At 31.2% G+C, this 14,076-nt stretch overlaps 1 protein-coding gene across 1 annotated transcript; it reads right to left on the bottom strand.

Annotated features, from left to right (window-relative positions):
• Positions 1-4,120: 4,120 nt before the first annotated feature.
• On the bottom strand, positions 4,121-5,032 carry LOC141517038 (olfactory receptor 4C11-like). The gene has a single exon (XM_074227974.1). The coding sequence runs from the start codon at positions 5,030-5,032 to the stop codon at positions 4,121-4,123; it is 912 nt and encodes a 303-aa protein (XP_074084075.1).
• Positions 5,033-14,076: the final 9,044 nt, after the last annotated feature.

Raw genomic sequence — 14,076 nt, forward strand, 5'->3', positions numbered from 1 at the left:
GTAACAACGAATTGGTTGTGATAAAATGCATTCTACAGAAGAAGAGGTAATATATTAATATAACATTAAAGGTTACAGAGAAAGCTTCTGAAATACTCTGGAAGGGAATGGAAAATTTTATTCAGGGGCTTGTATTTAAAGAAATAAGAGAGTGACAGTGACTGGCACTAGAGTCAGGAGGATCTGAGTTCAAATCCTTTCTCTGACACTTAATTATATAAAAGTCTGATGGGTAAGTCTGTTAATCCCATAGCCTTGCAACCCCCCCAAAAAAAAGAAATATTATAAATATATATATATGTATATGTATATATATTATATATGATGAAAAATAGTTTGTAAATAAAACTGATTTCCAGAAGGCACATTGAAAAGAGGATCAGGGTAGGGATGGAAATGCAGGATTTCAAAAGTATAGGTAAAAAAACAATGGTAACTGTATAGTTACCTTTCTCTCCATTTATTTTTCATGAACCTTAAAAGAGAACAGGCATCTCACTTTGATTAGATTCCACACATACATTCTTTACATGGACATATAGACCTGGTGGAGAGACAAGAATGAATCAAGGTCAAAAGATGACTGATAGTATCCTAGAAGGACTTTTCTTAAAGGTCAGGAGATTTAATAGGCTAATTAATCAGTTAATGCTTTGCCCATAGTCATATTTTCTAATTCTGTTGATTTTTGTTTATATTTTTGTGGAGTAATGAGATTAAGTGACTTCCTCAAGTTCACAGAACTTGCTAGTAAGTTAGCCTCAACTGTTGTGAGGCCAAACTTGGATGCAAGTCCTCAGGTCTACAGGGCTGGTGCTCTAGCCACTAAACAACACTGCCACAAATTCTCTGTTAATTAAAAGAAATGATGAGGAGAAATCTTTACCAATGAATTGAGGATAAACAATTCCTGGGTAAATTCCTTTTCTAAAAACAATAAAACTTCTGTAATCTTGTGGAGTTAGCAATGGACAATCTAACTACCATTCCTAAATCACCCATTCAGGATTTTGAGTTCAGTAGTAGCAAACCACGGTCACAGATAATCATGTCATCCATAGAGTCAAAGACAATTCTGAGAAACCATTAAGATTCTTGCGCATGACCTCATGAAATTCACCACAATATTTCCATTTAGAAATTATTGTGTGTCTGAGTATCCTCAAAAGTTACCCTCCTCAGAGTGAATCCTCACCTCTGGTTTCTCTGAATTCCCTTTATCAAGAATGGTTTGCCCAGTGGTTCACATCCTTAGAAAATTGTTTAGCTAAATCACTGTATATAAAATCAATAATAACATATTTTATATGAGTAGGTCTTCTCATAATTCATTAGACACTGTGAATGAGAAAGTATCTATCTATATCTGATTTAGAAATACCCTTGGATTTTTGTAATATCTGCTGAAATCACTCTACAAAGTATCCTATTCTATATATGATTTCAATTGTAATTTTTCTTTTAAATAGAAGATAACTTAAACTTAGTAATTATAGCTTGATTAACTTTTAGAACAAAAAATATCAGAACTTGATTTTAAATATGACTTTGTAACATTTTAATAGTCTTTAACATCTGTAATTTTAGCATCCTAAAATAAATGTGAACATATTTATTTCTTTGTAGATTGGCATGATAAAAGATTTTTTTCCTTTTTCAGTTTCTGATGACAATGATTATTTTTATGAGCATTGAGGCATCATTGAAGTTTTCACATAAATCTCATTTGGGAATAATGAAAACCTTTAACATCATTTTTCTATAGGCTTTTGAGCTTTTAGTTTTAAATAAATGTACACTGAATAGTGTATATTGCTATATTTCTCATAATTATTTTATTTCCCTACCCAGTTTCTCCCCCCAAAATGATCATTTGCAATTTGGGTGTCATATGCTCATGTAAATGACATGTTCACACATCCAAAATGGAAGGAACCATATATTCCAGAAAAACTGAGAATTTGAATAACTCATTATATATAATGGGAAAGAAAAAATTTCCTTTTCATAATAATAACAATAGTACTACTACTAAAAATAGTAATGTTTATTCATGTAGAAAGATGACCACAATACCAGGGTAGTGATGTCATGATAGGCACAGGACTTGGATTTTCATGATGGGATACTTTGAGAAATACCCATCCTCACTTTTTCCTCCAGAGCTCTCTGTTTCCAGTAGCCAGATATGAATCAGAATAACTAGAAATGACCCTGACTGTGAGGCATCAGGTTTAAGTGACTTGTCCAAGGTCACACAACTAGTATGAATCAAGTGACTGTGGTAAGATTTGAACTCCTGGCCCCCTGACTCCAAGATCAGTGCTCGAACCACTGCACCACCTAACTTCCCCTTCTTATTGTCATATGAAAATGATTAACAAATAGCTCAAAATCCTGCACTTTCATTTTGTTTTATAAATAAATAACCAGGGGCAGCTAGGTGGCGCAGTGGATAAAGCACAGGCCCTGGATTCAGGAGTACCTTGGTTCAAATCCCATCTCAGACACTTAATAATTACCTAGCTGTGTGGCCTTGGGCAAGCCACTTAATCCCATTTTCCTTGCAAAAAGAAAAAAAACCCTAAAATAAAATAACCTATTCCTTATCCTCCCAGATATCAGCAGAACACCAACTATGGCAACATCTCCTAAGCATTGCTTTTTGCTATATCACTTTGAAGTTGTCATTAGCAATTTTTCTGAAAAAAAAATAGGTCCAAGTATTCATTTTTGAAATTTCCTTTAAGAAATAAAGTTTCCTTTAGTTATTTGTATTTCTTACTTAAAACAACCTCCCCCAATTTGTAAGAAAAATTCATGATAAAACTTGTTTAAAGCTAAACAAAAAATTTTAGGAAACACCATGGAAGTTTTATCGTTTTATTTACTGCGCATTGTATCTCCAGCTCCAATAAGTGCAGAGTTTGGTTTAATTTGTTTCTTTTTTTTTTAATTGTAAAGGACCAACCCAGGCTTTCACTGTTCTTCTCCATTCAGGTACCTCATTTCTTTCCATTATACCTTATTGTAGATTATCTCCATCAGAATGAAGAAGGAAGTGTGAGGGAAGAGACTCCTTCATTCACTTGTGCATACTTGCTTTGGCATCTCTATTATATAATATGCTCTCTGGGACAGTAAGTGCTTAATAGAATGTTCTCTCTCTCTCTCTCTCTCTCTCTCTCTCCATCTCCTTACTCATCTATCTATAAACACTTTCTTCCATGTATTTATATTTATCTATTTAGCTATTCATTAACCCCTCTATCCATCTGCTTATGTATTTATGTATCTATGTATCTGTGTATCTATCTAATACTTATATATGTATATATGTCTTTGTATGTATATATGGATCTCTCCATCTGTCTACCCATCAGTTCATGCATACAACCATTCATTTATCATGTCTGATAGATAGTCTCTCTATATATCTTAATTTTTCATGTCAGTACTATATTTTCCTCTTGAACACACCTCACATAAAATAGAATTGATCTCACTTTCTTTGGATGATTTTAGGTTAGAATGAAGAATATCCATTAAATTAAATAATGTCATTGGCCACTTTGCAAATGCATATGATTCTCCATGAAATATCGAATAGTGAAGAGGAGAAAAGAAATATGGTGTATTTTCCATGAATCTTATAATTATGTCCATAAAGTTGACACATCTTTCATATAGATTCACCATTATGGAATACACAGACACCAACCACAATAGAGAACTGCAACCATTCCTGGTGCTCTCAATATTTTGGTATTTTGGTATTTTGGGTTGAGCATAATTGAATTGTTAATCTTTCTGTTCTTACCTGCCTACCTATTATGTTCCTAATTAAGGCATCAATGACAAGTCCACACAGATATCATCTCTTCTCTATATTGGTCCAAATCATCTTGGAATGTGTAGAAGGTAAAAATCACTTAATTCTCTGTTGGTTGCAAAGACAGATCCAAGGACTTTACTAATATTACCTGAATTGTTCATCTGAATAAACCTGTGAGGTAGGTATTATCATTCTCATTTTACAGTTGAGGAAACAGAGGCAGACAACTGTGAAGTGACATGTAAGACATTTTGGTGAGGAATGCACTGTATGAGGTTTTCCATGTTAGCTTACTCTCTTGCTCCATAGCTTCTTCATAGCAGTTTTTACTTCTGCATTTCTCAGTGTATAGATCAATGGATTGAGCAAAGGTGTACAAATGGTATAAAACACGGACACCAGCTTATCCACAGGGAAGTTAATTGGGGGCCGAGCATATATAAAAGTACAAGGAACAAAGAATATAATGACCACAATTATGTGAGTGGTACAGGTGGACAAGGCTTTACGCCTTCCTTCTGCACTATGATTTCTTAGAGAATAAAGGATTAAACAATAGGAGGTCATAAGAATTGCAAAGGTCATCATGCATAAAATCCCAGTATTGAAAAGAACTACTATTTTTATCACATATGTATCAGTGCAGGCCAATTGCAACAAAGGCTGCAAGTCACAAAAATAATGATCTATCACGTTGGGACCACAAAAGGGTAAATTCAAGGCAATGAAGATCTGAGTGAAAGAATGCAGAACAGACCCAAAGACAGTTAACATTATTAAATTCCCACGCGTCTTTTGGTTCATAATGACTGTATAATATAGAGGCTTGCAGATGGCCACATAGCGGTCATAAGCCATGGTGACAAGAATCAGGATTTCCATGCATCCAAAGAAATGTGATGAAATTAATTGGATCATGCATTCATCATATGAGATAGTTGGTTTTTCAGAAAGGCTGTCCACAATCAGTTTGGGGGCTGTATTACTAGAATAACAGAAGTCTGCAAAGGACAAATAGGTCAGGAAAAAATACATGGGAGACCCAAGTGTGGGACTAGTCTTGATGGTCAAAATGATAAGTAGATTCCCTACCATAGTGGCAGTGTAGAAGACCAAGAAGATGACAAATATGATCTTCTTCGTCACTGGGTCTTGTGTCAGTCCCAGAAGGATGAATTCAGTCACGTTGTTTTTCATTTCTAGAGCTTCAGTGAAAATGGGAAGAAGATATGTGAGAATTAAGAATTCCATAAATGAAAGAAAGTAACAGAAAGGAAATAGACCAAGAGTCCCTTTGATACAGAATCATTTTTTCTCATGTATTTCCAAGTACCTATTTTATTTAAACTTTAAAATACTCCATGTGATATTACTAAGAACATATACTTACCAGAATATATTGCAATACACTCACCATTTTTCTCTAGCTTGTTTATGAAGGAATAATTTCCAAGTCAATAAAAGAACAGATTGCACTTTGATAATTTATGGAAGTTATTACTTGTTTATTTCATATTGAACTGCTAGAATCTATTTATTTTTTCTTATTACTATGATTTTTCACATGTCTATGCACACAAAATTATTCCTTCCATTTTACCTAAGCATATATCCTCATAACTTATAGCTATTGTTTCTATTTCTGATCTATGGTATAAATTTGGGGGCAAAGTTACTCTTTCTCTAAGATATTTCTTCAAATGATTCAAGTTGGTTTCATCTCCTCCTGAAATATTTTATTTTAATAAACAGGATTCCTAGTCATTTATTTCATTTAATGATATACAGTATGCAGAATATTCACCTTCTTCATTTTCAATCTAGAGTTGTCTTACAGCTTAAAAAAGTCCTCTATTAAATATAGTACATTGCACTGACCAAAATATCTGGATGTGGTTCAACAAGGTCAAAATTCTCATTTCAGTCACTAAATCTCCTATAATTCAACATGCATTTAAGTATGTCTCTCTCTCTCTCTCTCTCTCTCTCTCTCTCTCTCTATATATATATATATATATATATATATATATATATACGCTTAACTACTTGTTTAACAATTTGTATAAATGTATACATACATGTATATGCATATATTTTGCATAAATGTATATAAACATGTTTCTTAATACATATACTACATCAATTCACATATAAATTCTTTTATAATATTTCATCATTATCATTCCATTCACCTATCATTGCAGTGACAATATAAAATACGAAATAACATCAGTTTCATGTAAATTGATCTTATTGAATGTCATTGTGTCCAGTTAATTAATATGTGAGAATTATCACAAACCATCTTTGAACAATATATTTTCTATGTTCTTCATGAATTGAAACTAAAAATCATTGATTAAATTTCAAGGAACTATCTCTCCCTTTTGAGAAAATCATTGCTCATTTCATCTAAAAGCCAAGTTAGAGATATTGATATCTGTTCACAATGAATTCCCTTTTTATTAAGAGGGAAAACTTGATAAATGTATACCTAATATTGACTATATATAGTCTCATTCAAATTTCTCATTTTATATGTTAAGAAATTTCAAATGACTTTCTTAAGATCACTTAGGGAGCAAATGAAAGAACCAAGATTCATGTTTGTGACCTCTAACTCTAAATTTTACCCTCCCTATTTACCATTGTGTCTTTCAAGTAAATACATTATTAAATTCAATTCATGATTGGAAAAAGACTAAGAGCAGGCAGTTTTCCAGCAAAAAATTCAAAATTATTGTCACATAAAAATATTCTAATAATTACTTATTAGAGGAATGCTAATTAAATCAACCTTGAAGTGTCATTTTATAGTAGCTAAATTAGCTGAAATGATGAGAGGAAAAGGTAACTTATAATGAATGGGTTGCTGAAAATTTGGGACATTAATTCCTTATTTGTGTAATTGTGAACTTACCCACCTATATTGAATAGCAATGTAAATTTATGCTAAAATAATTAAAATTCCTTTATCCATCAATATTAATCCTAAATTAAATTTCCAAGGATTATTAAGGACTCATAAAAAGACATATGTGTATATATATATATATATATATATATATATATATATATATATATATATATATATATATCTTCATGAAGACTTTAGCACTTTTCATATGGTGACCAAAATCTCAAATTTCATTTAGCCCATTCATTGGCAAAAAGCTGAAAAATTTGTGGTACATGATTGAGACAGAACAATATTGTTCTTTGAACTGAGATAGTACACTACTACTTTAGGAAATGATTAGCCCAATGATCTTATCAAAAACATGGAAAGACTTGCAAAAAGTAAGGAATAGAAAAACGAGAATGAAGAGAATATTTTAAAAAATGATAGCAATATTATTTTAAGAATGGTTTTAAAACTCAAATTGAATAACAGATGAAGAAAGATGCTATGGCCTCCAGAGAAGGGAAAAACGAGTACAAGTAGGTATGGGGTAACTTTATACACACACACACACACACACACACACACACACACACACACACACACACAAACACACATACACACAAAATCACATAAACACATATATAAAACTTTCTATCCCTTTTTAGAAAATCATTGTTTATTTCATCTAAAAGGCAAGAAAATTATTTCTGAGTCTTATACACTCTCTGGGGGGGAAGAAAGGGAGGAAAAATGAATTTTACATAATGACTTTATCATAAATGAAAAGGACTAGTAAATTTTAACTAATAATTTTGGGTTTTATCTGCAGTCTTTTTTATTATGCTCTCATATTATAATACTTGTTTTACTCCAAATAATAAAAATATTTTTATAGCATGATACCTTGTAATGCTTTGATAACTCTCATGTTGCCTATCAAATGTAACATGAGTATTATATTAACACTGATTGGATATATTAACTACCTCTGAGGTTGAAGATTTCAGGTAAAAGTATCTTAATGTTACTGATTCAATAGAAGTCATAAATAATTTCTGATGTCAAATACATAGGGACAGTTAGATGGTGTACCAGATAGAGCATCAAAATTAAGTCATTAAGACTCATCTTCCTGAGTTTAAATCTGGTCTTAGAAATGTTATCTCTGTGTAACCCTCATTAATTTTCTTAATCTTTTTTACTCAGTTACTCATCTGTAAAAATGACTTAGAGAAGAAATGGCAAACCACTATTACTTTTGCCAACAAAATTGCAAAAAGGGTCACAAAGAGCAGACACAGATGAAAGAATGTCAACAATGAATTCAAATCATAAATGTAAAACTTTACCTGCCATTTTCAAACGAGTTTCTGAAATTTATTAGCAAAGAAGATAAAAATTATATTATAAAATTTCACTTTTTTTCATTACTTCCTCCCTTAGGTAATGTATAAGTTCCAGACTATAATGTGCCCATGGAAATAATTCCAACATTTCTATGATGAGCATCTCCACAAAAGAGCATCAGACCCTGAGACGAGGTTCAGTTTGAAGTCGTTGCTCCTGTGTTGAAATTTTTTGTTTAAACAAAACATAAGGGTTCAAGACTTCCAGTAATCTAAGAATATTGACTTCTCATCACCAGACTTCAGTCCTATTTAAATTTTATAGGGCATTGGATTAGAAGTTTCTCCATACTTAAATATTCTCATTTAGCTACTTTGCCATGCCTTATTGTCAGGAGAAAATTGGACTGTTTCCATTGCTTTACTTATTCCTTTGCTTGCCAACGCTTTGTCATATACTGAAAATCATATTTCACACATGTTAAACTAGGATTTACTGGCATTGAATCATTTAATATTATATTGTTACACCTGAATTTCATACCCAAATCTTGGCAAATTTTTAAAAAAGATGGTAACAACAATGTCGGTAATGACTATAATTTTTGAAATAATGTGAAGAAAAGAGAAGAAAAGCTAGAACAAGAAGAACAAAAGAAAGAATGCAGAGAAAGAGAAAGAGGCAAAAAAGAATGAGGAAAGAAGGAGGACGGTGAAAATACTGAAGAAAGACAAATTTTGAAAGGGATAATTTCTTGAAATGGCAAACAATGTATTTATCAAATCCTTTTTCATCTTCATTTTTTCTTTATGATCAGAATATGAAGATTTTGTTAAGAATATATTTTCATAATTGTGATCTGTTCTTAATTGTTATAATTCTCAATATTTGTTTTATACCTTTGCACTGTAATTTTCTCTTTACGAAAAATCAAATAATAAATGCAATAGTTTTGTGTTTCCCTCTATTGAGACTCAGTTCTGTATATCACATTTTCTTTAGGCAAAGAAAAAAGACAGAGGATAGAGCCTTTCAAGGACTTATATTTATTTATACAATCATGATTTTAACTGTGTTAAATAAAATGCTGAAACTGAAAAAAGAATTAATTTATATTCTAGTTATATTTCTAGATTATTATAAATTATATTGTTTTAGTTGGAAAAACTCTGAAAAAATTTGCAAATACCATGTCAATAAAAATTGACAAAGTGAACAGTCTTATCTAAAGCAATGGGTCCACAAATTTGAGAGGTCATAAAACAGATCAGTTCCTATGAAAAATTCCTAATGCCCATTAAAGTGAGAACAAAAGCATCACATAATTCATATGATTTTGTCCAATATTTCCTTCATCCAGAAAGAAGGGAAGTCTGGTTTATTTGAAATACACTTTTTCAATTTGGCTCCTCATTTCAGAAAATAAAAATATTATCATTTCTACCACGAAAAACATTTTATCTAAAATCTTGAAAAGGTAAAGTTTAAGTGGCTCCTACCTTTGACAGTAAAAGAATCAGGAACTTTTTGTCTTCCAATTCTCAAAATTTTAGGACAAAGGAGTAGCTTGAATTGAAGCATCTACTAATTTATTAGTTCCAGTCTTCTAGCATATGTTCTGTTCTCTGCCAAAAAAATGACCAAAATTACTAAACTGTCAACTCTTTATATCAAAGACATCAGAGTTTATGAGCTCAGAAGACTGCCCCCAAGCCTCTAGGGAAATAAATCCTTCATGGGTGGGTGGATATCACAAATCCATCTGATGGTGGTCAAAACAGGAACAAATATCTCTTCCAATTAGTGTAACTTTGTCCCAGCACAAAACTACAGTTCGTTTGGGAAACAGGAGGATAAAATTTTTCATTTATATTTTCATTTTTATTTATATTTCCTTCCTTTTTGAGTGTGGGAAAAATCATTTCACATCATAGTTATACATAGGTCAAAGAAAAATAAAATGGGCCATGGTGGAGCCAATTCAATGCCAGGTTCTTAATCAGAGTATTCTTGACAGAGTTCATGGACATGGCGGCCATTAATTTCTTAACTTATAATTTTATCCTATATAATTAGTCACCCTTAATTTTATTTGTTTTATTTATGTGCTATTCTGAAATGTCATCAATTGGTTTCAACAAAATGTCAATGAAAAAATAAAAACTTTAAGAAAGATAGTTCTAGATCCTAGCTAATCTCCTCTACCCTGTAAAGGTAAGAAATAGATTCCTATCTTTTCTAAGATGAATATTAAAATTTTCCCCACTAACCTCTTCATTGCCATTTTCCTTTTCACTGTGCTCTCCCAACAACCACAACATTTTTGTTACAGCCTGAGGAGAAAAAGCTTAACTTCTTCATCTACAAAATGAAAATTATGGTCCAAATTTAGTCATCCAGTAATGTAGGATCAGATAATACAGGAATGAACTAAACACCATGCTCTGCAAACCACATTGAGGCTACTGTCTCATTATTTAGACAATAAAAAGTGATTTGTTAAAAAAATTCACATACTGTATATAAAACATTGCTTTACTTTAGCTTATATTCAGCAAATTATTTTCATATTTTTTCATGAACTTTTAGGTAGAATGACTAGATATTTTTATTTCTTATATACCTGGGATTTTCCAACCAAATTTAGATAGTAGACCTAGTATTGCATAGACTTTATTACTCTCCTTAAGCAAAGAACTGAGTTCTACTCAAAGTAGGTGACAAAAAAACAATGATGGATGAATCATTTCAAATTGTACTTGCTCATCCTTTCAACTTACAATACCAGTATGATCCTCAACGAGTTTTCTAATGCCATTGAACTGCACTGTCTTTCTACTTTGCTCTGTGATTTGAAATAGACTTCTCTAAGTTTTTTACAAAAGATGTTCTCCCACTCTTGTACTCGGTCCAACCCTTAACATTGGTCATCTCACATTCTTCTAATGAACTGTCTTCAAGAATCCCCATTTTCCTCTTATATGAAATCAGACACCATCAACTGTATATCTTTTCTGATCCCTCAGAATCTACCATCCCTCCACTGAACCTACAATGCCTGATTCAATATTGTAAAAAATAAGTGGTTTAGTCATATTTTTACCTTATTTCCTAGAACTAACCTAGAGTTTTCACTTCATTTAATGGTATTTCCATATAAGAAAATATTTCCTGACCTTCTGTAATATAATTATTAGGTTATGTTGGTTATTTGGTATCAGGTAGTTCACAATGGATCCAAAGTAAATATCTATCATTTTAGAACTTGACAACATGTGGTTTTTTTGGCATACACTATGAATCTCTAGGCTTATTCAAATTCATTTACATATAAAACAATGAATTATTAGAGCTGTATTTCCTTGATTTTAATGGTCTTTTTCATACAAAAAAAGTTCGTAGAAAATCCTTTCCACCAGTATTTTTTGCTTTTATTGCAATCGTTATGTTGTTATACTTGCTATGAGGAAATTGAATTTTTATTTTGTTCCTAAACTTTTCACATTTGCTGACATGAATTAAATAGTAGGAATAAAATAGCAACTATATAACATTTATTTATTATGCAAAGTCCATGAAATTAAGGGAAAAACCCTCCATTAGCCTCAGGGGACTTTGATGAAATCTTGAGAAGATGAGGATCAGAGCCAAAAATCTAATCTTTAGATCTACTACAAGGTGCAACTCTATTAAGACTAGTCCACCTTTCTTTGAATTTTCTTTCATTCATACAGATGAATTTTGATACTATGTTTCCTAGCTTTGTAAAGTAATTATTTTTGTAGTATGATTGGTATGTCACTAAATAAATAATTCAATTTAGATAGAATTGTCATTTTATTATACTAACCCAGTCTAACCCTGAGGAAATGACATTTTTTTCAGTGACTTATATTTGTCCTTATCTGTGCTTTGTAATTGTATTCATGTAGTTTCTGCTTATGTCTTGGGAGGTAAATTCCCAAGTAATTTATTTTGCTTGGTTACTTTAAAAGGAATTTTTTTCTTTCTGTATCTTGGTACTGAATTTTGTTTACCATAGAGAAATATTGATGATTCACACGGTATTAGTTTATATACTATAACTTTGTTAAACTTGCTAATTGTTTCAAACACTTTTTGGTTGATTTCCTAGGATTCTTTAATTATATCTTCGTATCATTTGCAAAAAGTGAGCATTTTGTTTTCTCATTATACATTTCAATTTCTTTTTTCTTCTGTTATTGATTTAAACTAACATTTCTTATACAATATTGAATAATAGAGGTGATCATGGGAAACTTAGTTTCACCCCGATCTAAGAGGGAAAGTTTTTTAACTTATCCTCATTACATATAGTGTTTACTGATGGTTTTAGATAGATACTGCTTATCATTTTTTTTTAATTTTTGCAGGGCAATGGGGTTAAGTGATTAGCCCAAGGTCACACAGATAGGTAATTATTAAGTGTCTTAGGTCAAATTTAAACTCAAGCCCTTCTGACTTCAGGGCTGGTGCTCTATTCACTGCACCACCTAGCTGTCCCCACTACTTAACATTATAAGGAAAACTTCATTTATTCCTATACTCTCTCATGTTTTTAATAGGATTGGAGAATATATTTTTGTCAAGGGTTTTTCAGTGGCTATTGAGATGATCATATAATGTTACTTCCTTTTTTATTGGTATGAATAATTATGAAGATTGTTTTCCTTCTGTTGATCCTTCCTTGTATTTCTAATATAAATCCTACTCATAACAGTAAAATTTGGAAAAATTTTATTTAAAACTTTTACATCAATATTCTTAGGTATTTTTTTATCTGTCTTCATTTTTCCTGATTTAGGATCAGCACTATATTCTTATCATAAGAGGAATTTGACTAAACTCCACCTATTTTTTTAAAAATAGTTTCTTTAGATTTGGAACTAATTATCCTTTAATTTAATTTGTTAGCAGTCACTTGTGAATCCACTAGGTCTGGAATTGTTTTTTCTTAGAGTGCTTATCTATGCCTAATTCAAATTTTTTTTAGAAAATTATATTATTAAGGTATTTTATTTACCCCTCTCTTAATCTGTGAAGTTTATATTTTTGTTAGATATTCATTCATTTCAATAACATTTTCAGCTTTTTTGGCAAAGCATTAGTCAAAATAACTGAATTGTTTCTTTAGTTTCCTCCTCATTGGTGTGTTCATCCTGTTTAATCTTGATCCTGTAATCAGATTTTCTTCTCCCTTTTTTTAAAATCAGATTAACTCATAGCTTATTTATTTCACTGGGTTTCACAGAACTATTTCTTAGTTTTATTTATTTACTTTCAGTTTTATTAATTTCTCCTTTCATTTTCAGAAACTTTAATTTGTTTTTAATTGGTGATTTTTAGCTTGTTCTTTTTATAGGTTTTTTAGTTCATGTCGAATTTACGGATCTTTGTCTCTTGTTAATTTAAATACTTAAAGATATAAAATTTATTCTAATATCTATTTTCTAGCCATCCAATAAGTTTTGGTATAATGCCTCATTATTGTCATTTCTAGGATGAAATTGTTGATTATTTCTATGATTGATTGTTGCCATCTGTTTAAAGGAATTCTCACAAATTTCTCTTTTGTTTTGTTTTATTTTGTTTTGTTTAGGTTTTTGCAAGGCAATGGGGTTAAGTGACTTGCCCAAGGCCACACAGCTACGTAATTATTAAGTGTCTGAGACCAGATTTGAACCCAGGTACTCCTGACTAGAAGGCCAGTGCTTTATCCACGACGGCACCTAGCCGCCCCTCTCACAAATTTCTTGTAAAAATGAGGTAAATAAAAATATTAATCACTTTGCAAATTTAAATTATTTTTCAAAAATTGATGATTATTCGGACTGATTTTTTTTAACCAGAAAATTTAACTGTTCAATTTAAATGATCCATTGAAAGAGAGAAAAGGAAACATCATGCATATATTAAAAGTAGAAGGGTAAAGAGAAAATTATGCATGTATTCTAGACATCATGCTCAA

This window comes from Macrotis lagotis, chromosome 3, assembly GCF_037893015.1.
Source record: "Macrotis lagotis isolate mMagLag1 chromosome 3, bilby.v1.9.chrom.fasta, whole genome shotgun sequence".
Lineage (NCBI taxonomy): Eukaryota > Metazoa > Chordata > Mammalia > Peramelemorphia > Peramelidae > Macrotis > Macrotis lagotis.

What these genes read in the sequence shown, in the direction of transcription:
- LOC141517038 (XM_074227974.1), bottom strand. Translation starts at nt 5,032, where the DNA reads ATGAAAAACAACGTGACTGAATTCATCCTTCTGGGACTGACACAAGAC.